At 41.4% G+C, this 25,693-nt stretch overlaps 1 protein-coding gene across 4 annotated transcripts in view; it reads right to left on the bottom strand.

Annotated features, from left to right (window-relative positions):
* Nucleotides 1-129: 129 nt before the first annotated feature.
* Nucleotides 130-25,693, bottom strand: part of ARMC8 (armadillo repeat containing 8) — a 105,584-nt gene continuing 80,020 nt past the window's right edge. For all 4 annotated transcript variants that reach the window (XM_087870219.1, XM_045791844.2, XM_045791846.2 and 1 more), the window contains 8 exons: nucleotides 24,683-24,769; nucleotides 21,716-21,808; nucleotides 18,781-18,930; nucleotides 17,700-17,795; nucleotides 12,853-12,948; nucleotides 8,259-8,331; nucleotides 6,776-6,869; nucleotides 130-2,723 (listed from right to left, as the gene is read on the bottom strand). In XM_087870219.1, coding sequence (XP_087726345.1) covers nucleotides 2,690-2,723; nucleotides 6,776-6,869; nucleotides 8,259-8,331; nucleotides 12,853-12,948; nucleotides 17,700-17,795; nucleotides 18,781-18,930; nucleotides 21,716-21,808; nucleotides 24,683-24,769 — 723 coding nt within the window. In that variant the 3' untranslated portion in view covers nucleotides 130-2,689. The remainder of the gene's footprint in view (nucleotides 2,724-6,775; nucleotides 6,870-8,258; nucleotides 8,332-12,852; nucleotides 12,949-17,699; nucleotides 17,796-18,780; nucleotides 18,931-21,715; nucleotides 21,809-24,682; nucleotides 24,770-25,693) is intronic.

Below are 25,693 nucleotides of genomic sequence, written 5' to 3'. Positions count from 1 at the left end.
TGAACTGCAAATCACTTCCCAGCCTCTTACTGACCAAGAATCATAGGTTTCAAAAGCCAGGACACATCATCTTCCAATGTTTCCTAATGTTCTAGACATTCGGAAAACAGACTCCTTTTTAGAAGTTGCCATGATTTTTTTCTTGGCTTTTATTAGCATGTGTTAAAATCATATTATCCAAACACTATCAGAAGAACATGTATTGTTCTGCATAAAGTGCTTAAGGAAAAAAAATGCAACTTATTAAATTGGACATTCTTTTCTAGTTCATAAATTTTGGGTTACAATCAGGGCACAAAAGGAGAAACAGAATGCAGTATTAGAGAGAGCGAGAAGCTTAGTGAAGGACTTGGGTGGAGACACAGACCACGCCCCATTCCTCCCACTTCCTTGCTGACTGAACACTGCACCTGCCTAAAGCAGCAAACAGCTTTGTTTTAATAAATACATTTTTCCTTCATTCAAATCAGAACAGATAATTATAGTAAAGCACTTTTTCTTTGTCCATCTGTTTATAGCCACAGGCAAGATTTATCCACAGAGTTTAAGTGTGAAAGTGTTATTTCATTGGGCTTTCAGCTTTCTAATGCTATCTGGGTTCAAGATTGTCTCAGCAATTCATTATTGGTTTCCTTAATATTTACCTCGTACTTTAAAATACCGACTCTATAGTGTTTGTGTTACGAATGCCAACCAAGGATATTTTCTCAGTACTAGAAGTGTCAATGAGTAGGCCTACATAAGGCTTTATTCCCAATAAACTCGATTTTCTTTAAACTGGTGTTCTCACATTAGCACTCTGATGGTCGCACAAAACCCAAGTTCCTGTTGTGACAGATTTTTAAATTGGTGATGTTCTGAAAAAACAAAACAAAACAAAACAAAACAAAACAAAACAAAACAAAACACCAACTTGGAAATCTCTGTGTTTGAATCTTGGGTGGTCGTGTTGAGAACAGGAAAAATTGCATTAAATACACTTAAAAACATTCATTTGCAATCAAACATATTTAAATCCTCCAAGGAAGGTGCAGGGTGGTGACGGGGTGGCTGCGGCGTGAGCAACCCCATCAGGAGTGGCTGGGAGGCTTGGGACTCTGCCAGCGGCACACACTCACGGCAAGCTTCTGGGCCACAGACCTCGATTCCGGGCCGCAATGCCTCTGGGCTTCTTTTAGCAAAGGGAAAGGAAGGCTGGTTGTTCCTCCAAACAGTCAAGAGCAACCTCTGTTGAGTTCACCTTGAAGCTGCCCCGGAAGCTGGAGCCAGACGCCAAGCTAAGGGCTGCAGAAGGGCGAAGTAGCACTCGCTGTAAAAGCAGCCGTCTTCCATCCTCTGGGGAGAGTCCCTTTCCCTTGCTCAAACTTCAGTGCTTTGGGCTTCATGCAGGAAAAGATCTCAGCCACGTCTTACTCCAATTTTGATCTCATTTTACAAAAGTACACTGAATAGCAGTCCTGAGTGACTAGTAGAATTAGCTGAGTATAGCTAAGAGAAAAACAGCTTTCTAAACTATCGTGTTCTTTGCTTCTTCCTACAGATGAGTCTGTAGAACATTCTTTAGTTTCACAGTGATATATGCTGTTTCCGGAAGCACAAGGTGATCGGACTTTGTTTCCACGAAGTGATGACCTGCTTTAGTTTGAGCATAAGGTTCCATGACTGGCTCTAAATCCTGCCAGATATCCCTACACCGATGACAGGACTTAGGGCCTTTGGGAGGCTCCTGATGCCCAGTTCCTGCCAAATGTAGCCTGCCAGAGTCAGGGCTGGGCTTTCACTATCAGTAGTTGTATTTCCCCTTGATGGTTCAGAAATCTTATGGTGACTTTGTTGCCTCACTCCACTACACCCTGTCCATCTGACTCGGAAGCCTGAGAGCTTATTGAATTAGGCTGAAAAGAGGCTCTGTACCTGCTGATATTGACGGCAGTAAGATGCTAGCTTACTATTTTGCACAGCACCATATATCATGCCTGTTACTCAGGCCAACTACAACCAACCTTTTTTTCTTCTTGTTTTTGTTTTTTGTTTTTTATGTTTTTTTATAAAGAAAATCTATGTAAGTTGAGGTTCAGAAATGCATATATTTTTTACTTACAAATATTCATCTGACCAAAATTCAACATAACCTTTATGGAACACTTAACAATTGTTTTGTTTTTAAAATAACATTTCATTCAAACTGTATATAATTCAGTAAAGTTTTTTTATACAGCAAGCAATGCTTAAACCCTGGAAAATCTGTAGAAAAGAGATTTTCACACAAAATAAGAAAAGAAAAATTTGAGGTATCCCTCACATTCACACACTCATTCATTCTGACCCACGAGCACACACACGCACACACACCTGCGTGTGCAGAGACACATTCATTCTCACTCACAAAGTGGCTGCAGCATAGGCAAAAAATTGTAGGTCCAAAGGAAAATGATTGATTGTTCTAATAAAGAGTCCAGGTAGCTCAGAAAAAAAACAAAACAAAACACAATAGTCCTCTGAGGAAATTACTACCTCAAAAAAATGTTCTCAAGATGAATTTGAGATCTAAGCCTACCAAATTGCTTTTGCAAAACAGCTCCCTGCAGTCCAAGGTGACTTGTGCAAATAGAAGGAATCAAATGAGGCTAGTTCCTGTACTTCCTTTAACAAGGATGTGGGATGCTTGCAGGTGCCCAGGGCGCTCCCATCACGCCAGGTACTGCTGCAGTGCCATCTTTGCCCTGAAATCACAAAGTTCCTGTTAGCCATCATTTCAGAAGTGTAATTGAGGCAAAAATCCTGTGGCTCAAAGATGGTAATGGGGGGGGTCTAAAAAGATCCCCAAAGGGAACTGGGGTGAGCCCAGCTGGGTGACTACCGTAAGGGGCAGAGATCTGTGGTCAGCAGATAACTTCAAACCCATGCTGGCTACATTCCTCTTCCTGGTTCTCTTAGGATGGGCTACTCTTGTCCTTACACCTGCTGTGGTAACATTCTATAGTTTCCCTTTGTCACTGGCATTTGGCTACAATGGACCCAAAATTCTTTACTTTGTCCTATCGCCATGCAGGTTTTTAGCAGGTGCTGCAGGATACTGGGGAGGACACTTAGGGTTCTGGGAAGCTAAGAGGAAAACTGACCCAGGGAGAGGCAATCAAGTGCAGATTAGGAAGTGCATGGGGGGCCTAGAGCCCATGACCCAAGGCTGTCTCATGGTTCAAATGCCTTCAAGTTGAGGAAGGAGGTTAGAGTTCCATCTCATTCTTCTCATCATGCCTGCTGACACTGACTGGCATGGGATGTGGGTTGTTAGGGTGGCTGGGACGAAGGCAGCTAGTTGGAGAGGAAGCAATGTGATGTGGGCAGTGGCCTCACCCATCCTGATCCTTGTAAGTGTCTTCCTTTGAGCTGGGACTGAGGAGGACTCCTTCACTACTCCAATCATGAGCTTGGTAAAGTTTCTCAAGAGGCTACAATTGTGGGAATTAGGAAGTCAGGTTTTAGCAATGGTCTCCCCTGCTAAGTTACGGAAAGAAATGGCTAAAATGTTCAGTTACTACTAGCCGATGAAAGTGAGCCAAGGTGGACTGGGCATGCAATAAGCTGGATGCAAGCACAGTCTCCAGTGAAGTAATGGTATGACCTACAGTTTTAAAAGTGGCTACTAAGGGATGTCCTTGTAATAACCTAAGACTCTATATAGTAACTGCAAATAGTCCAATCCATCAAAATGGAAAGCCCCGTACAGATGGTCTCCGAGTTATGAGCAAGTCGGTTCTACAAGGTCATTTTCCTACAAAAACAAGCTTATGAATGATGCCACAGGCTACCCCTTAATGACCATCTACCTCACCTCACAATCCCAAGGCCTTTTGAGCCTGAGGTGGAAAGGGCTGTTTGGCAATAGCTCCTCATCTGTAAGTGTTCGAACGTCAAAGGATCACAAAGCCTTAAAGACAGAAGGAACCTGAGAGATGTCTTCTTTAGGTAACAGACTCCATATGCCATTGTGGGAAGTTCCACCTGAGGGTTTTGACGAAAATGAGAACTACCAATTCAGACTCCTCCTGAATCTTTCTCAGGGGCTGCCTATTTCTAATACCTCAGAGACCATGACCTTATTATCCTCCTGCTACCTCTTAGTATCTTAAGGCGTCTTTCAGATGGACGGTTCTTGAGGCAAGATCACCTTTCCTTAGATGGACTAGGTAGGGTAGCTCAAACCTTGATTCTTTTAATGCAGTTTAAGAACTGCTGAAAACTTACGTGCCATGCAAACATGGGGAAACAGCACCAGACCGATCTAAGCCATTGTAGGCTGGGGCTGAAACCTATCGTACATCCTGCTGTGAGGCCTCTTTTAATGTTCCCAGTCATCCCGGAAATGATTTTGATCAGAACTATTTTCATTTCTGGACGAACATGAAAAAAGACACCCAGGAAACGATGTGGCCCTCAGCCAGGAGAGACGGGCTGACAGAGCGCACCACTGAAGTCAGCAGCCACTAGTCCTCAAAGCACAGCTCAAATCTGGCCATCAGCAAGTACCTGCATGTCACTTGCCTTCGATGGGACACTCACCTGAGCAGCAGCCTTGGGCTGCAATTATTTGGGGGGATTTGTCTTCTTTAACCCACTGGATGGCAAGCTTCAGGGAGGCAGGGGCCCAGCCTGCTCTGTGTGCTCCAGAGGCTGGCAAAGCCATTCACTTGAGGAGCAATTACCAAGCACCTTTTCCCTTCAGTGGGCAGACAAGCAAGCTGACAGCCACGACACAGTGTTGTATGTCCTATGGGTGCTACAGGAGTCCCTGGCAGAAGGGGTCCCCTGACAAAGCCTAGGGTAGAGAATGGATCAGGCAAGACCTTTTGGAGAAGGTGACAACCTGATCTGAGTTGTGAAGGCTAAATGGCCCTTGTCCAGGCATTCTCTTCCCTTGCTTTCAGGACAACTCCTGTGCCGGGGTCTCTGCCTGCTTCACCAGTTGTTTCTTCCTTTCCTTTGCTGGATCTTTTTCATTTTCCCCTAAATGCTGGAGGGCTCCAGAGCATAGTCCTTAGCCCTCCTATCTTTCCTCTCCCTTACTTTCCTTAGGTGACTTCATCCAGCTCCATGGCTTTATATACCCTCCTAGTTTATACATATCCTCAGCCCCACTATCCCGAGAAGTCCCTTGGATATCTAATAGCATCCAAAACTGGGCATGTCCAAACAAGATCCCTCCGTTCTCCCTACCCAACCCACTTCTCTTGTATCCCTCACTATCTTGGTAAATGGCCACACCCTATCCAGTTGCTCAGGCTAAAATTCTAGGCATTTTCCTTTCCTCTCTTTAATATCCTACACATTGAATCCCTGAGCAAATCCTGTTGTCTCTATCTTTAGATTAAATCTTCTAGATTAAATCTAGAATCTGAACGCTTCTCAATATTTCTACCACTACCACCCTCATCTCTTACCTGTATGACTAAAATAGCCTTGAACTGCTCTCCCTACTTCTGTTCTTGCCCAGGTGATTCTCTACACAGCCACCAGAATGATTTTACACAAATTCAAGGCAGATAGGGTCTCTTCTGCTCAAAACTTTCCAATGACTTCCCATTAAACTCTGAATAAAATCCAAAGTCCTTACTATGGCCGACAAGGCTTTTCACTTGCTCCCCATTACCTCCTGAAGTACACTTATTACCACCCTCCCCCTCATTTGTTTTCTGTGGCTTCATGGTCTTCCTGTTGTCTCCTGAACATGGCAACCTCATTTCTGCCTCGGAGCCTTGCACTCACTGTCCCCTCTGCCTGGAATACTATTCTTCTGAACACCTGCCTGGAGGACTGTCTCATTTCATCCAGGTCTTTGATCAAATGTCAGATCCTCAGAGAGGCCTTTACTGGACAACCTATCTGAGAAGAAACTTTCTTACTCTTCACTCCTTCACCTTGCTATTTTTCTTCACAGTTCGCCTCATGAACTGCTATCATATTACATATTCATATGTTTATGGTCTGTACTAGAATGTAAGTTCCACGAGGGCAAAGACTTCATCAGTTTTATTCATCATTATATCTCCAATGCCTCCATTATATCATTGTATCTCCAATGCCTAAAACAGTCCCTGGTAGAGGTTAGTATTCAAAAAAACATTTGCCGAATGAATGGGGAATTCAGAGGACAGGATGACAAACCAGATGGAACAGATGTGTAAATGCATGAAGATGTGGTACTGCAAGAGGGCAAGTGTGTCTGGAGGACAGGGTGGGGGAGCATGAAAGCGAGCTGCTGAGGGAAGGCTGTGGTAGGAGGGAGTGTACACAGCCAGGAAGAACATTTCTGGCTATTTTGAGGGTAGAGGGATCTCTTATTATGATTCTTGCCTCTCCCAGTAAATGGTGAGGACAGGAACCCCTCAGTGGTCACTGCCATATTTTCAGCAGCCAGGCCAGGCTTACACAAGGCAGGTGCTCAGTGAGATTTTTGAGATAATGGATGTTTTTATTATTGGCCTTCCTTTCTATTTTAATGTCAAGAGAATGATCCCTGGATCTTCTCCAGATAGACACTAAGATAGCTCAGGCTCATGTTAACTCACAGTAAGATGAGACTCTTTAATATTTTGCTAATTATTAGTTTATCTTTTACTCAAAAGCCACATATTTGGCTTACAGAAGATTAAAACAGGAATTCAAGAATCTAAAAGATTTTAAGTTTGGCAAAGTAAATTACTAAGCAAGCCAAACCCTTTCATAAAAGAATCCAACATACCCCAAAGCAAGGCCCTTTTACTTTAATACTCACTTGTCACAAAGGTTTGAATCTGGTGACTGACTCAGTTTGTGTAGAATATCTACGATGCCCATGTCTCGTAACTTATCCTGACGTTCTTGTGAACCTAAGAGATTAAAGCTAACAGGTTACTGTGAACATGACCCAGACAGCTGCTCTCCTTATGTCCAATCAACAATCTAGAGCATTACCAGGGTCCTTCACTCCCCACCCTTCTACCCCCCTCATCCCCGGTAAAGTTGGATTGCCTCATGCTTGGATCCTCCAACAACATTCTAACTGGTCTCTCTGCTCCTTGACCCTCCTTCCTGCAGTCCATCCTGGGTTCTGCTGATAGATTAATTTCTCCATGGACTATAGGATCAAGGTTAGATTCCTCAACCTGGCACAAGGCCCTCTGCCATCGGCCAGGCTCTTCCTACTCCAGACAGGTCTTATTTTCCCCTTCTGTTCTCTTCCACCCTCCTCTGACCTCCCAGCACTTCTTGCGGCCTCTTGGTTAGCACGTGGCAGTTCCAACTTCATACTGCTCTGTCTGATCTTCCAACTAGACTAGGACTTCCTTGAGGGTGGCTCTGTTTCCCTAGCACCTGGATGGTACTTGGTCTCTAGGCCTATATGACAAATCCAATCTCTCCTCCTTCCACTTTGTTCTAGACACAGTTGCTGGGTAGAGTAATTCTCTTGGAGTCTTTCCTTCCCATGAAGAACCTGCAGTGACTCACTCACGCACTGATCTCCTCTAGACCCAGTGAACCAGAATCTCTAGGTGTAAAAACCAGAAATCTGCATTTTAAAAAGTTCCTGAGGTGATTCTCATGCAGTCAGCCCAGCACTGAGAACCACTGCTCTTCCACGTTTGCTACATTGGCTATACATTGGAATCACCTGGGGGAATTAAAAAAAGCCAAAACAAAAAACTTATGCCCACCCCCTCCCCCCCCCCCCCGCCCGAAATTCTGATTAAAGTGGTCTGGTGCAAAAATCCTCAGGTGACTCTAATATGCAGTCAAGGTGGAGAACCTCCGATCCACAGCGGCCACCTTACAGACTGGCTGTCTCACTAGTCACACTGTATTTCTCATTTCTCACCAAGACACCCTCTTCTCCATTACGCTTACATGCCTATAATCCTTACATGTGCTTCCTCTGCACACAGTGAAAGACCAATCTGCCCATCTGCTTCCACCTCTCATCTTCTTCAAGTACATTGCCCCAACCTCCTCCTCAGCTCTCTCGAGGGCATGGACTGCCACTTATTTCTCTAGGGTCTCCTTTAAGCCCATCCTCTGTAATCTGCTGCAGTGTTGACTCCAAGGTGGGGCTCAGTGTTAACAGTCTAGCTGACTCTGGCTAGTCCCGTGGATTCTCATACCAAGGTGACTCGGCTGGATGCTCGGGACCCACTGCGTGATGCCTACACCTAGGATCTCAGGGACATCTGCTGCCTTCCCTCCCATAATTTTCCTCAATACAGATCTCACCAATCTCTTACCTTCCTCTTCATTCCATATGAGGTTTGATATACAAAACATAGCGGCAAGCTGCAGTTTCACATGTGAATGCCCCTATTTGATGTAGAAAAAGAAAACAAATACGGAGGTAATCTGATTTGAGGAATTTTTTTTGACAACATACCATAGGCAATTCCGATAGGCTCCAAGTGTGAAGCAGGACAATCAAACTCAAATGTCTTGAGGGGCCACAAAGTTAGCACTAATGGGTAAATGGGTTGTGCTAAAGACAAGAGAGAATGGTGGGAAATCTGGTAAACTGGGGAGTGAAGACTTGCCAAAAACATTCACATTCACATTTTAGAAACCCTCTGACAGGCCAAATAAAACACCTCTAGGGCTATAACTGTAGTTTGCAATTTATCACTCTATCCATGCACACAAACTGGCATAGGACAGGTCTATGCTTTAGACGTAAGCTATGCGTGATCTACACCAAGAAACTTTCAGGTCACGAGTGGACAATAAATTGGATGAATGTGCCCTTGGTATCCAGCTATTGATTACCTGATTCAAATTACTCTTATTTGGGGGGTTGTCCCCCAAAACCTGTCTTTACTTGATTCATCTAATGTTTCTACTGTTGATAAGGAGCCTCCTATTCTTCTGAAACACAATTCTCATCATATTCCCACCAGCCATCTCAGGCCAGGCTATCAGGCACAATTCTTATTTTTCTTTATGTACTGAAAGTACAACCACTTTTGTTTAAGTTAGATTATTTAGCCATATGGAGTGCTTCCTCCTAATAGTAAAACAATCTCTACAGATGATTTTCCTATAGGTCAATTAAAAAAAAGTCCCCAGTACTTTTAAATAACATGAATATCTAGGGAAATATCAGTGGCATAATATGCTCAATAGTTTCTTGAATGATGAGATGGACTTATTTTGCCCTGTAGGACTATATTTCAACCACGCAGAGACAAGAAGTGGACATGGCTTCCTTCACTAGAATTCTATGGCTGGTGATTCTTTTCTTCCTTTTACCTGCCAAGACTTTTAAAGAGATGCCCAGTTCAGGCTCCACAAAGACAAGATGGAACAAAATTTATCATTTGCTCTCGGCCTCAGGTCATGAACAGGTATCTGTTGAATAAATGAACTTATACAAAGTACAAAAATAAGTGTTTACAATGCATAAGTTCACTCAATAAGTATTTTTTGGAGGAAACAAATTGCTGTGGAGAAAACTGGAGAGTGGAGGGGTGGGAACATAATTTAGGTAGAGAGCACAGAAAAGATCTCTGTGAAGGAGCCAACATTTAAGCAGAGACTTACAGGATAGGAAGGTGCCAGCTGTGCAAAGAGCAAGCGCCTTGGGGCACTGAAAGGAAGGAAAAGTTCCTGAAAAGGTCTGAGGTAAGAAGGAGCTGTAGGGCTCATGCATATGGAGAAGGCAAAGTGGAGCAACATTAGTTCAGGGAAGCAGGTGTGGTCAAATTGTGGGCCTTTGTGGGCCCTAGAGAAAGGACTTTAGATTTCTGAGTTGATAGGAAGCTCCTGAAAGATTTAAGCCGTGGAAAGTGAAGATCTGATTTACATTTCTAGAAGGTCACCTGGGCTGAATGGATTGGAGTGACAGTGCAGAGGTGTCTAGGAGGCTATTATGGTCAATCAGGCATGAGATGCTATGGCTTGGTCCAGGGTGAGGGCTGTGGTGATAGAAAGAAGTGAACAGAATCCAGATCAGGTCTGGAGGAAGCGCTGGCAGGACTTGCTAATAAATTGGATTAATAAGGTGAAAGATCAAGTTTGACTCCCAGGTTTGAGCAACAGGACAGACAGCAGAGCCACTGCACTGAGGCAGGAATGAATAGGAGAGAAGAGATTTAGGTTTAGGGGAGATACTTAAGAATTCATTTTTAAATATCAACTTCAGGAAGCATGAGACAGGTGCATGGAGATGTAAAGTAGGCAGGAGGATAGAGGAGTGCAGAGTTCAGAAGACAAGTCTGGAAGTATACCCTCCATGTGACCCTCTTACCTTGCTCCTCTACCCTCTACCCCCCATTAAGAAAAGAATGAACATCTGTAGAGCTGCAAGTACCATCATGAAAGCTTGTTGTCATGGCTTTTGAAAGCCAGTAACCATTACTGTGGTTGTGTTTTCTATTATTGATACTATGGAAAGTGTAAATACTGTAATGCATATTCTATTTATCGAACCCAGAAACCAAAAAAAGCATAGAGATGATAGTAAAAGCCATGGAACTGGATGAGATTCTCCTAAACCAGTGGTTCTCAACTCTAGCTGTACATAAGAACTGCCTGGGGAACTTTTACATATATATATTTTTAAGATTTTATTTATTTGAGGGAGAGAGAGAGAGACATTGAGAGAACGAGTGGGAGGAGGGGCAAAGGCAGAAGGAGAAGCAGACTCCCTGCTGAGCGTGGAGCCTGTTGCGGGGCTCCGTCCAAGGACCCTGGGATCATGTCCTGAGTTGAAGGCAGACGTTTAACCGAATGAGCCACCTAGGAACCCTGCTTGGGGAACTTTTAAAAATCCTGATGCCTAGGCTATAACCCAGACCTATTAAATCAGAATCTTGAAAGGAAAGGGACAAGGCAACCATCCTTGAAAGCTCCCTGGAAAATGCCATCGTGCAACAAAGATCACAAACCTCAGGAGAGCATGTAGGAAAGAAAAGAAGAGGGGCTAGGGCTAAGCCGGGAGGGACAGTGTATTGAAAGCCAAGAGAAAGGAATGTTTCCAGGAGGAGGAAATGGTCAGCTGTGTTGAAGCCTGCTGTATCTGAGGTGAGATTAGAAGAGAAAATGGTCCTTTGTATTTGGCATCATGGAGGTCACTGGTGACCTTAAGCAGAGAAGTTTCAGTTGAGTGATGACAGTGGAGGCCAGATGAAATGGGTTAGAATGAATTTAGAGGTGAGGAAGGAGATAGCATGTGCAGAAGATGCTTTTAAGAAGTCTGGCTATGAAAAGCAGCACAGAAATAGGTATATCTCTCATGAGAGACTATGGACTATGAGAAACAAACTGAGGGCCTCAGAGGGGAGGGGGGTGGGGGAATGGGATAGACCGGTGATGGGTAGTAAGGAAGGCACGTATTGCATGGTGCACTGGGTGTTATACGCAACTAATGAATCATCGAACTTTACATCAGAAACCGGGGATGTACTGTATGGTGACTAATATAATAAAAAATCTTAAAAAAAAAAAAAAAAGAAATAGGTATATCTCAGTGGATATATGGGAAATCAAGAGTAACTCTGAAAACATTAGAGATGCTATGTGGATCTGGTATTGGAAAGATAAGGGAGTTCCTGATAGAAGCAGTAAGGTTTTCATTCAGGGGCGCCTGGGTGGCACAGCGGTAAGGTTTTCATTCAATAAATATTTACTAAGCACATATTAAATGCCAGGCATTGTCCAAGGTGACAGATATACAAATGTGCACAAAACACATGGAACTCTGCCCTCATGGAACTTACACTCAGGCACCCAAACACATATGTATCACTATAACTGAGCTACTGCTCTGAAGGGAACAGAATGCAGTAACAAAGAATAACCCACATAGATAAGAGCCCACAAGGAAGTGTCAGCTGAGGTCAGATCTGAGAGGTGAGAAGGCATGCCATGAAGGAGTGGAGAGAAAAGTGTTCCAGAAAGATGAACCAGAATGTGTAAAGGTCCTGAGGCAGGAAAGAACATGCACAGCCTTTTCAAGGAACAGGAGGTCAGTGTCATGAACAAAGGAAAGGGGAATGAGAGGACACGGATGAGTCGGGCCATGCAGGACTTCAAAGGCCATCACAAGGGGGATAAGGATGTTATTCAAGGTGCAACAGAGCCACTGAAAGACTGTGGCTCCTATTCTCTTAATAAAACAAAAGGTGAGGTCACCACTAAGAGTGACGAGGTAGAGAAAAGGTAAGGTTTAAAGAATGAGAAGGGAGGGGTCAGCTTGCTGAACAGTCACAAGGGGGTAGGCAGTGCTGAAATTAATATGAAACCAGTCAGCCTGGTTCTGTGCCTTTCTCTGCAGTTGCTGACTCTGACAGGCAGGCAAAAAGAAGGCAGGTTCACCCACAACTAGGGTTTTGCTAGGAGACACTGACAGAATGAAAAGACTGCCAGATTTGGCAATGGGCAGTTTCTGGTGATGACAAGATCCATGAGATGGCCATGGCAGGAGGTGGCTGAGGTGTTTGCAAGTAGGTAGCAGATTGTGTTTTCAAGCAAACAGGTCAAAGAACAAGTGCCAGAGGTACTAGAGGCTTAAGCAGTCATGGACTTCAGATAGAAGCCTTGAGAGGGAAGACAGGGATGTGGACACACTGAAAGAAAACCAAGAGCCCAAGTCTTCACTGATTAAGAAGGAGGTCATCAGGAGACGACAAAGGCAGGGAGTGGGGTGATGAATGGGTGGTAATACTGCCCAAATGGCACAGGCTTCAAGGCCTTCGTGTCTGCATCTTTTTCTTCAGGATGATGGTTCCTTGAATCTGTTACACAGTAGTCTGTTCTTTGTTTAAATCTCTGCACAATTTGTTTTGAGCCTTTTAATGCAGCTACTACAGAGCAGTGAAAGGGACAAAGGCCTACCATGTAATACTTGATTTTCTGCAGGATGTCATCATTGGTCATAATAAGTTCTTTTGCTGTTGTCCCATCTGCTATGTTGGCTAAGATGCACAGTGTCTGGAAAAGAACAAAGAGCCGGTGATCAGGAAAGCTCTGAAGTCCCCAGATGCAAGCTCTCTCAAGAACTTGGGCACTTTCCACCTGAAGTACATGGATTCTCACAGGTTCCACTCTGAATGTTCTGATTTCTTATTTCTTGACAATACGGCCAACAAAAGTAACCACACTTAACAAAAGTCCACCTTAGGCAAAAGAAAACCCAAACATTTCAGTACTTTCTTTTGGGGCATAAGCCATCACTGGGTAAAGGCAGCCATGTCTTATACACATCAGTCAAAGTGAAAATGTGAATTGTTATTATTTCATTTCTAAGAGAAGCTCTTGTTACTAACCCAACCAGGTTTCTTCAAAAACACAGTCTCTTTGGTGGAAGCATCAAAGGTGCTGCAACTTCCCTCCCTCTCCCTCCAAATGCTTCTTGCTCCTGAGCTCATGACCTTCTGGGGGAAGGCCTGGATCCTAGTCCACTAGCCATGTGCATTTAGGACTTCTTGACTTCTTTTTTTCTTTTTTTTTAAAGATTTTATTTATTTATTTGACAGAGAGAGAGACAGCCAGCGAGAGAGGGAACACAAGCAGGGGGAGTGGGAGAGGAAGAAGCAGGCTCGATCCCAGAATGCCGGGATCACGCCCTGAGCCGAAGGCAGACGCTTAACGACTGAGCCACCCAGGCGCCCCATGGACTTCTTGACTTTTTCAAACTTGATTAGTGGAACAAAAAGGTAAGGAAAACATGTGAAGGAGCTTAGTCGAGCTTGGCTTAATGAGACTGGAGGGAGCCTGTGCCATTTGGCAGGACAGTGTAATTTGAAAATAACCACCACACTGGTACTGGGGGGACTTTCTTGTTAGCTGTTGGGAATCTCACAGCCAGACCAGCAGGAGGGCAATGTTCGGAGAAAAGGTGAAAGGACTATGGAAAGGTTACTGAGCCAGTGTTAGTTTCTGCAATTCAACGAATATTTACTGAGCACCTACAACGTGCATGCACTCTGCAGGGCATGAGGGTCAGACAGGAATAAGACACACTATCTAACTGTGAAGTGGTCACACAATTACAATTCACTGTGGCGTGACAGAGAAAAAACAGGACAGAGAAAGCATGAAGTGCACTTGCTTAACACTGCAAAGGTCAGGGAAGGCTTCTTGGAGGAAGCGACACTGAGTCCTGGAACACAGTAAGCACTCAAAGAAAGTGATGAGAAGTGGGAATGGGGTCTAAATTCAAGTAATTTTCTCCAAACTTAACCTTTCTGTTGGTAGACTTAATTAAGCTTGCAGATTATAGCTAATTGACAAGATTGTTTTCTTACTATGGCCTAAAGCCTCAGATGTAAAGAGTGTGTGGTCTTATTCTTCCTAGACTAATACACTGATTAGGAAGTAAATCCAGAGTGGCAAACATTTTTAGCCTCATCTAGGGAAAAGCTACCCCTCTCTTACCCACTAAGACAATATGAGGGGGATTTCATGAAATATTTCTGAGAATAGGCTTTCTCAGCAAGACAGTCAAGTGATTCCCCTTCTTGGAGTGTTAGAATATACCCAAGCATCCTCAGGCTTGAACTGCATGGCAGCTGAGCTACAGTTCTGTTTTAAAACCCCCAACCCTTACTGTAAAAATGTTAGAGAGATCAATTAGTTCTTGGGCCAAGCCAATTTAACATATAAGCTAGCGAGCAGAGAGAAAAGCTACACTAACACACACACGTCCACACTCACACACACACTCATGTTAACAACTGGAAATCAATGATAGAGTAGGGATAGGTAAATTATGGCCTGTGGAACAAGTCCAACCCACTCCGTTGGGTAAACAGAATGTTACTGGGAGATGGCCATGCCTACTTGCTTACGTATTGTCTAGAGCTGCTTTCAGGCTAGCACAGCACAGTCCAGTAGTTGCCACAGAGCCTGAATGCCCTACAAAACTTAAAATATCTATCTTGCCCTTTGTGGAAATAGTTTGCCAATCCCTGAAATAGAAAAATAGAAAAGTAACAGGGGGAAAAATATCAATGAAACCAAAAGCTGCTCCTCTGAAAAGATTAAAAAACAAAACAAAACAAAACAAAAAAACACCTGATAAACCTCTAGCCAGACTGATGAGGGAAAAAGGAATTATCAATATAAAGAACAAAAGAAGGGATACTGCTAAGAATACTACAGACTTCAAAAGATAATGAGAATATTATGAACTATTTTATGTTAATAAATTTGAAAAAGATGAAATGGACAAATTCTTGAAGGACACAAAATACCAAAGCTGACTCAAGAAGAAATCAATAACCTGCGTACTCCTATTTCCATAAAAGAAACAGAATTTAGCTAAACACCTTTCCACAAAGAAACACCAGGTTCCAGATGGCTTCACTAGTATATTCTACCAAATTTAAGAAAGAAAGAATACCAATGTCTTATGCTTCATAAATTCTTAGAGAAAACTAAGGAGGGAATACCTTCTTCTCATTCCCTGAGGCAAGCATTATCTCAATAATCAAATATCAATATCAAAACCAAACAAGGACATCACAAGAAAACTATACATCTGTATCTCTCATGAATATAGATAGGAAACATTCCTTAACAAATTTCAGTAAATCAAATCCAACATCATATGTAAAGATAGTACATAATGACATTTTAATACAGTGTATCTCTCCATTTTATTTAGGTCTTTGATTTCTTTCATTATCAGTGTTTTTTAGTTTTCAGCACAGAGCTCCTGCACATATTTTGTGAGATTTATCCATAAGTATTTCATTTTTTCTGAGCTACTATAAATGGTACTGTTTTTAAAATTTCAAATTCTACTTGTTCGTGCTAGTATATTAAAAATACAATTGATTTTTCTATCTTGTGGCCTTGGCTAATTCACTGATTAGTCTAGCTTTTTCTGATGAGCCCATGGCATTTTCTACATAGGCATTCATGTTGTCTGGAAATAGTCTTATTTCTTCTTTTCCAATTTCTATGCCTTTTATTTCTTTTTCTTGTCTTAGTGCACTTGATAGCAATTCCAGTACGCTGCTGAATAAGTCTGGTAACAATGGACATATTGTCTTTTTCCCAATTATAAGGACAGTGATAGCCATGTTCACTACCTTGACTGTGGTGATCATTTCATGGTATATACATATGTCAACATATCACAGTATATATTTTAAATATGTGTAGCTTATTGTATGTCAATAAACCTCAAGGGAAAAAAAAGCTGAACTATCAGAAGTGTCTGAGAAGAATTAAACTTCCAGCTAACAACCAGACAGTTTAAGCCTCCCCATCATCACTTACTTCTGCACCATTACCAAAATCTGTATGAAAGAGTATAATTTGAGTACTGTCAAAACATATTGTTGTCGTTGGCCTTTCTTTTTTGCCCTCATCCAAATCTTGCCTCACCTTTTTGCCTTGCTTCACTTTTCAAGTTAGTGGAATTCTATCTAGGTGAGCTGTCTTCACAGAAAAAAATTCCTATGCTCTTCAGGTAAAATAGTTTAAGTAAAATAGCTGGGTGTGGAGCCTGACGTGTGGCTTGAACTCACCACCGTGACATTGAGACCTGAGCCGAGATCAAGAGTTAGACACTAAACCGACTAAGTCACCCAGGCACCCCCAGGTAGAATAGTTTATTTTGAGCAATGCATTCTTCTTTATTGCTATGTTCCAGTAATGGATCATGTTCAACCTAGTTTTAGTGATGTCTGAGATTACAGTTTTTCTATGTTAAATTTTTGTTCAACAGAAAACATGGTTATTATTGAATTTTAAGAGAAATCACTAAAATGTCCGTCTTAAAACCACTATGTCAAATCTTTTGCCTTTTTTGCTCACAAATTCAATTACAGCTCTTACATCCTACCACTCTTACTTCCCGGTCTGTTCTTCTGAAGTCTGCCGAATCACTCTAACTCAGGAACACAGAGAATGCAGAGCATGGGCCTGCAGTTAGGCTCTAGGTTCAACTTCCCACTGATGACCTTGGGGAAGGCTCCTCCACACATATAAGTATACAGCTCAATGAATTTTGAAAGTAAACACATCATGTAGCCAACATCTATGTCAGAAAGTTGAACATTACCATTGCCTCAGATCTTGTATTAGAAATTAAAGTTTGTGGGTGACCTTTCTTTTTATGACAAAACAAATACTATGTTAAAAAAACTATAATAAATCCAAGAAAATACAGAAAAGTAATTCTAAAACTATCCCCTGATGAATGCATAGCCTCTGTATTTTGATGCCTATTCTACACCTGCCCTACTGAAAGACAACAGAAAGTAGAGGTATGGGATAGGAATAAAGAATAGGGATACATTAGAATAAAAAAACGAAAAATGACTCCAGCATAAGGGATTATTTTATCAGGGTGTTGCAGGAATTTGAGTTCAGAGCATGGCGGATATAGAGAGCTGGAAATGACGACTCTGAGAGAGTGGACTCAGTCTAGGATGATCAAAGGTGGTATCCCTATGGAGACAGGGACAGTGTCTACAGTGCATGACACAGAGGGTGAAACTATAGATTCTGGTAATATTTTCTTTATTCTGGGAGAAGAATCAGGGGTGGTGGAGGATCATTCTCCTCAAACCTTTCTTGTCTCTATAGCACCTTCCATCTCAGCACTCTGTCCTTGGCAGATCTGAATATTTCAGGAGACTCCTAATGAAGATCCTTCTTGGTATTCACACTCAGAAGATATTCCTCAGGGGGAAAAAATGAGTTAAAAAAAAGGGGGGAACACATACCTGCTCTTTGACCTCAATGTTATGCTCCCCTTCCAGAATAAGGGTGACAGCTTGCATAATCTGCTTTCCATGAGTACTCATTATTTTATCTATATGCTGTAAAAACAATGGGAAATCCACAGTTATCATCTGGGGAAACAAAGAAAAAGATCATAAAAAGGAACAGAAAGCTTCTAAGTTAAACAACATAACGCGCAACTGCCTGAAAGAGAACACCATTGCATACAGAACTAGAGGCCAAAGAATAGTGTTTATTATAGCATAAAACTGCATTTTGCCTTCTGTGTGTGTGTATTTATGACCTGAAGTGTAAAAACAACATAGACTTGGCCTGATAGAATACAGAAAAACAATTACTGGGGATCCTCAAGCCCAAAGATATTAAAGAAAAAGGACCTTTAAAAATGGATGGGGAATGGGGAGAAGCCAGAGACATGGAAAATATGGCACAGATTTACTAATACCCTGGGGTACAAATGTGCAAAGAAGGCTCAGAAAACAATTGAGGCACAAAGGAACCACCCGTTTCTTCATTTATCTGAAGGCCACTGACACTGTTGCTCAGGGAACAACAAGAGGGACCCCAGAAAAAAGGCTCAGCTTCTCCTGCTTTGATATATACCCACCGTTCCCTACACTGACATCTTCAGAGGTCAGTCCAGTAAATGTTGGCAGCGTGGGGATTAGTCCATGGAATAACATTAAGAAGGATTCTCTAGAGGGAAAGAAGAAGTGGCCCCAGGGGTAAGTGATTTAGGCATAAGAGAAAGCCCATTCTAGCCAGCAAATCAAGTAAGAATAAAGTAACAAATCAAGGCAAGCTCATATCCAGCATGGAGTAAGGAGAGGGAGACAGGACAGGCAGTGCAGGAGTGGAGGGTCAGGTGGCTCTATGGTAAAGCAGCTCCCAGATCACCTATGAAGGTGACAGGTCTAGATATCAACTTCTCAGTTCTCTGGGAAGGGACAGCATTTGAACCACACTTCTGGGCAGATGTTGATGGGAGAAGTGAGGGAGGGCAATGTTTTGCACTGCATATGCAGGGGCAGCTAATGTGGAAACCTGGATGATTTTACTTACAGGCCGAGTAGAGAGGAGATTTCTAAGAAGTCCCAATGTTTTCATCAGCACATTCAAATCTGAATCTGATAATAACCGGAACAGCTGTTCAGTACTCAAGCTTCGTAAAATATCTGCTTTTATTTTTTGTTCAGCCTGAAAGGCCATATTCTGAAAGGATTAAAGAAATTTCAAAAATAATGTTTAATTTGCTTTATTAAATTATATTTGATAGTAACTGACAATTTTCAAAGTACAAACAAAAGCTGCAGATAACTTAAGTCACATTATTTTTCTGATTCCCGTTAATTACCTATAATTCTGTCAAGAGAAAGGTAACTATCAATCCTATATATACTCCTGTATAAGGAATAGGACCACTTACTGATATGAGCATTTCAGTGTCTTAAGATTGTCCAATAAATTCAAAATCTACTGTTTCTTTTAAAAAATTATTAATTTATTTAAACTGAAAAAAAAAAATAAAGCAAACAAACAACCTCCGCCCCCCAAAAAAACCCAAATGAAAAAACAATTCACCCATTTCTCCCACCTCCCATTCCCTGCCTCTGGCAACCACTGATCTGTTATCTGTATCTATGAGCTTGGTTACTTTTCAGAAACGTTTCTGGTTTTCAAGTTGCCTTCTGTGCACTATTTTTTTTTTTAAGTAGGCTCCACACCCAGTGTGGAGCCCAATGTGGGGCTTGAACTCACGACCCTGAGATTAAGACCTGAGCTGAGATCAAGAGTCAGATGCTTAACCCACTAAGCCACCCAGGCACCCCACCTTCTGTGTACTTTAATAACAAAATTACTACTAGTAACTATCCTGTGCCACCCATTTTGAGAATGACTAAAAAGCACTCCCTTATTATGGGTGAAAATAAGTAGTGGGTTTTGTTAACTTTACTGGCACTGAAACACCTATTGTATTCACAATGCTATGCTAGGTGCTGATAAGGCAGGTCTACATTACACAGGAAGCTCTCCAAGGGTAGGAGGTGTATCCAAGCTACTAGCAACCCCAGATGGCTGGTATCTTTTTTGCTTCTTTTTCTCCTTCCTGGACACATTATGGATTACCCCAGCTTAACCTGAAGCTATAATACCATGTCTGAAGAAAACAAAAACACAGCAAATGCCAAATAACTCATAAATCAACTTTTGGTATAAAAATCTTTTGTAAACTAGAGGCTTACTATAATATGTGGTTATTGCCCTACAGGAACTTTTTTTTTTTTTTTTAAGATTTTATTTATTTATTTGAGAGAGAGAGAGAAAAGGCAAGTGCGAGTGGAGGGAGGGGTAGAGGGACAGGGAGAGAGAATCTGAAGCAGATTCCTCCCTGAGCACAGAGCCCGAGGTGGGGCTCAATCTCACGACCCTGAGCTCATGACCTGAACCGAAATCAAGAGTTGGACGCTTAACAGATTGAGCCACTCAGGCGCCCCCAGCCTTATTTCTAAAATTAAGGAGCTAAAACATGCAAAAGATCAAGTTACCTAATAATGTGAGGCAGCATGGCAGAGAGAAAGAGTACTGACTGGGCTGGTGTCAAGAGACCCAACCCGCAAATGATTCCAGGGCTTTATACTTGGTGGACAGAGAAGAAAGCAGCTGGTTATATGGTAACTGATGAGAATACGATAGTTAATATGGATTTGAGAAGTGGGATGATAAGTTCAATTTTCAACAACAAAATTGTACATGTCAGGGAGGCCTCAAATGAAGTCTCACACGCCATTTAAGTGATAGACCTGGGGAGTAGGGAACAATTACGTCTGGGTGTGTATATTTCAAAGTAACTTCTATTAAGGGGAGCTGAAACCATGAGAGTAGATGAAGTCCCTGAAACTGAAGTGTAAAGGAAATTGGAAACTGGGAATTGAAACTGGGGAAATATTCCCTGAGAAGGAGGCTGAAAAGGGGGCTAGGCAGAAAGTGAGGTTAAAAAAAAATTAAGTCCTGGGAAAGAGTTTCAAGAAAGAGGAGTGCTAAAAGCTAACACAAAGTTTAGGAGAAAAATAACAGAAACTACTGGATTTGGTACTTTCTTAGATGATTATTTCTATCCCAAAGTTTGTGTGAAAAGACAGCAGATGTACTCAGAATAGGGAAAAGAATACGACTTTGAATCAGGTTCAGAACCCACTGTCATCACTTTTTAGCTGTGACATCTTGGATGATTCATCTACCCTCTAAGTCCCAGATTCCCAATTGTGAGGTGGATATAAACCAATATAACTTAAAATAAGAATTAGAGATAACAATTAGAGATAAACACATTGCTTAGCGTCTGGTACATAGTAATTAAACTATAACTACTATAATTATATTTGAAGAAATCCATGTAAATTTTAATTTCAATGTATTTTAATAAATCTTGTTATATAGTTTTGACTTCATAATTATATAGTTTTATAATTTAGATTATTATAAATTATTTACTCGAAAATTTTAAGGAATTATTAAGCAAATATGCATCAATTCTGTTGCCTTGGGCAAGTTATTTAATCACTCTATGCTTAGTTTACTCATCTGTAAAATATGAATACTCCCTAGCTTATTTCAGAATTGTTACAAAGAGCACAGGAGACATGAAAAGACTCTGTCAAGCAGGTAGCTCTAGGCAGGTTATCACTATATTCATGATGAGGAAAATTTGTTTTTTCCCAAAGTAGATGTCCAATTTTAACACCTGTCTGCTTTTCTTGATAATAAACAGGAGAACTGTGGCACACAGTGGTCACACAACTTGCTTATATCCAAATCCAAAAGCTGAATGAATACTAAGTCTTCTAGGTCTGAGGTCATTAGAAAACTGGGCCAAAATAGTGACATTTATTAAAAATCAAATTTCAGACATTTCAAATAACATATTCTTTAGTTTTAACTCTGATAACAGCCCCATCCCCTTTACACATGACGACTTATATAAAAGAGTAAAACATACCATTAAAGCCCAAATTCCATTCACTCGCAAAGCAGGATTTTCACTTTGGGTTAATCCACAAAGTAGTTCTACAGCTCCAGATTCTAAAATTGGCTGTGATTGGAAAGGAAAAAAAGCACAGTTTTAAAGTCAGGTTTTTGACTAAATGTGCATAAACCCTGGCACTCTGCTTATGATTTCCTTCTTACTCTCACCCAATTCCAGGTAACTTTCGCAAAGCAGGGACTGAGGTGGACATAAATACTACAACAAGAAGGGCAAGAACAATGAGGTCTCCCACAAATTCAAAAACCAAAATCGTCCCAATCATTTCTCTTTTCTTTGTAGCTCTGAAAGACTCAGGAGCTGTCCTAATTTCTGTACGTTTTGCACATGCCCTTATGATTCCACTATCTAATTCCACACTCTCGTTCTGTCTTTTGAGTGCACCTGTGTGGTGCGTGGGTGTATCCCATGTGTTCTTCACAAGCTGGGACTATGACAACATGGCTGGTTTACATGAAACTGACATAACCAAAATGTCTTCTTTCCAAACTGTCAATGTTATTCCAAACATGCTGCAGAATCCATCTTTTAGAACTACTTTCAGGACTACCTATCAATCATACAAGCAAAACAGCTGTATACTTTTATAGTCCTATCACATTCTACCCCTAAAATAGCATGCTTTAGCCTGACTACTCATTTTATTTATGATCCTTGGCTGAAAACAGGGTTTGATAATTTCTAAAAAATTCACACCTTTGAGGACTGATCTACTGTCACCAATGAATGCTTAAAAGGCCCCCTGTCAAGTGGACTCTAGAACTGTCTTAAGCAATTCAGACTTACATAGGAAGAAAAAGGGCAGTGACTTTCAAGAAGACATTCTGAAGAAGGATACACATTCCTCTACTTGTACAAATTGGTTTTGTTTCTTTTTAAATTTTTTTTTGAGTATAGTTGACACACAATGTTACATTAGTTCCAGATGTACAACGTAATGATTTGATAGGTTTATACATTATGCTGTGCTCCCCACAAGTGCAGCTACCCTGTATCACCATACAGCGCTACTGCAATCCCTGTTATTCCCAAGAACTATTCATTCCATAACTGGAAGCCTGTATCTCCCTTTCCCTTCATCCATTCGGCCCTTCTTCCCACCTCCTGTTTTGTTTTTTATTGTGAAGTAAGTTTAAACTTATGAAGTAGCAAGAATAATATAAGGTGCTTCCACCACATATTCTTTACCCAGATTAAACAATTACTAACATTTTGCCGTATTTATCGTTCTCTCTCTCCTTCTGTAGGCCCATATCCACATTATTCATCTTTTTCTGAACCATTTGAAAGTAGAGCATATACGTCATGCCCCTTTACCCTTAATACTTCAATGTGTATTTCCTAAGAACAAGGATATTCTCTTAGAATCACAGAACAGTTACCAAATTCAGAGAGGTTAACATTAAAACAATACTTTTATCAAATCTATAGCATATGCCAATTTTGTCAACTGCCTAATAGGTGCTTTTATAGCATTTCCTTCTCTTCCAGTTCAGGATCCAGTTTATTTTTAATATAAAAAAATCATATTATTGACCCTACGCCCGAGCTCATCTACCTTACTTCTAACTATCTATATATGCTGAAAGTGGATCTGAGGGAATACAAGTGCTGTTCGGATGATGAATGGTATAGTACTCACTGCAACCAGATCATCGTCATGCCAAGACCCCCACCACTGGAGCAGAGGAAAACAGATGGAAACTCTGGCATCCTGTCTAGACCTTCTCTTCCTTCAGAGTAACTACCAGTCTCTCCCCTTATGTTCCAAGATTTTTGCTTGTTGAATAACTGTCTCTGAACCTCCATCTTGTTACTAAATGCCTTCCTAATTACCAGTCAGAAGCCTACAGGTGTTACTATGCTGAAAGGAAATTCAACAAAATTGGAACTACTAAATAAAGGATAGTGTCTAAACCTCAGCTCACAATTAGGCAGACCAGAGATATTTTAACATGATGAAACTAACTCTATAAGGTTCCCTTGTCTCCTTTATTAAAGCTTATTGTAGTTTTCCCCAGTATAAAGACAATACATGCTCAAATAACGTGTAAAACGTATAAAAGGGAAAAAATATTTCCACATGTAATCCCTACCCAAACAACTACCACTAACATTAAATATTAAAAAGATAATTTTCCTGGGGCACCTGGGTGGCACAGTCAGTTAAGCATCTGACTCTTGATTTTGGCTCAGGTTTGGCTCAGGGGTGTGAGACTGAGCCCCACGTCGGGCTCCATGATCAGCGTGGAGCCTGCTTAAGATTGTCTCTCTCCCTCTCTGTCTGCCCTTCCCCTCACCCTCCCTCTCTCTCCCTGGGGGGGAAAAAAAGGTAAAAAGATGATATTCCAATGCCAGCAGTTATCTCCCTGGAATGATTTACAATCCTGGTTTAAAAAATTGACCCTTAATTTATTCTTTAGTATATACATTTTGAAAATAATCTATTACTTTTGTAATCACATTTGTAGTTGTAGGCAGTTTAGATTAACTGAGAGCTAAAATATCTTTTAAATAAGTTGCATATGCCAGGCAGAAAAGGGAGAATAGGAAATTAAATCACATTTTAAAATGATTTTATTTGCACACCCCCCCAAACAATTCAGAAGTAGTTTTGTTTTTTTAAAAGATTTATTTATTTATTTGAGAGAGAGAATGAGCCAGGGGGAAGGGCAGAGGGAGGAGAGAATCTCAAGCAGACTCCTTGCTGAGTGTGGAGCCCAACACGGGGCTGGATCCCATGATCCTGAGATCATGACCTCAGCCGAAACCAAGAGTCAGACACTTAACTGAGTCACCCAGGCACCCCCCACAGTAGTTTTTACACTCCAATCCTAAAATTTCAAAGTCAACCTGTGAAAATTATTTGACTAAGCTCTAGGTAGACTGGGCAAAGTCTGGGAAGAGAAAATCAATACTAACCTCTTTGCTTGGAGAAAATTCAAGAAGAAGATTACATAGCATGGAAGATGCTACTACTAGGATTTCATCTGGTGCATTTTGTAAAACCTATGGAATTTAAAAAAGGGATGCTATTAATGGTTTGGAACGATGGAGGTGAGATCATAAGAACAAAGGAGAACCAAAAACAATTTATCTTTCAACTTGACTTTTCATATCGGATAGTTAGGAAAGATCCACTTGTGATCATGTCAAACTTTACCTGGTGCTCTAATTATGACTAAGGCCCTCACACCTATCTTGCTGGAGAAGCTACAGCCCCACTGCCAGGATGGGAGGTGCTGCACAGAAAGAGATAAACACATAAGTCAGGGAGGGGGTGCTCTATACGAAAAGTGTGAATACCATGGGACTGCTTTAGGACAAGTTAGTTCAATTTACTCCATCATATGAGGCCACTTATGAAACCACAAATTGCCCCAGAGCCTGAAACGTTCTGATGTGTGTCTCTAGAAGGACTTGTCTGACCAAAAGCAGGGATGAGTCAAGCTACTACACTGTGGGGACTGATTTTCAGCACTGGAATCACAGCCCTGGTTCCCACCCTCCTCTCCACTTACTAGATGTTTGAACTTGAGCATATTTCTTTGAGTCTCTGAATTGAAGAAAACAGCACCTCCTTGACAGGAATTTTTAAGATTAAATGTGATATGGTGAATGTTAAGGGAAGCAATATAACATGGGAGTAAAGAACACAGACTTCCTGAATGCAAATTTCAGCTCAAACATGAAGTGTATGAATTCCTTGGCTATAAAATAGGGATGATGGTATTGTTGTAAGAATTAAGATATGAAAAGATTTTAGAACAGTAACTGGCACACGGTAATGGCTATGAAGTTTTTACAAAGGTAATTTATTGTTGTAATTGTTATCATCAGGCACATAGTAGGTATATAGCAAACTAACTGCCATGGACTCTCAACTCAGAAGACAACATAGCACAATGACAAATGTGAGTCACCATTAGCTAT

The sequence above is a fragment of the Ursus americanus genome, chromosome 20, assembly GCF_024610735.1.
Source record: "Ursus americanus isolate L20-20 chromosome 20, mUrsAme1.1.p, whole genome shotgun sequence".
Lineage (NCBI taxonomy): Eukaryota > Metazoa > Chordata > Mammalia > Carnivora > Ursidae > Ursus > Ursus americanus.
The sequence above is the reverse complement of the archived record's forward strand: the minus strand, read 5'-3'. Positions and strand labels throughout refer to the sequence as shown.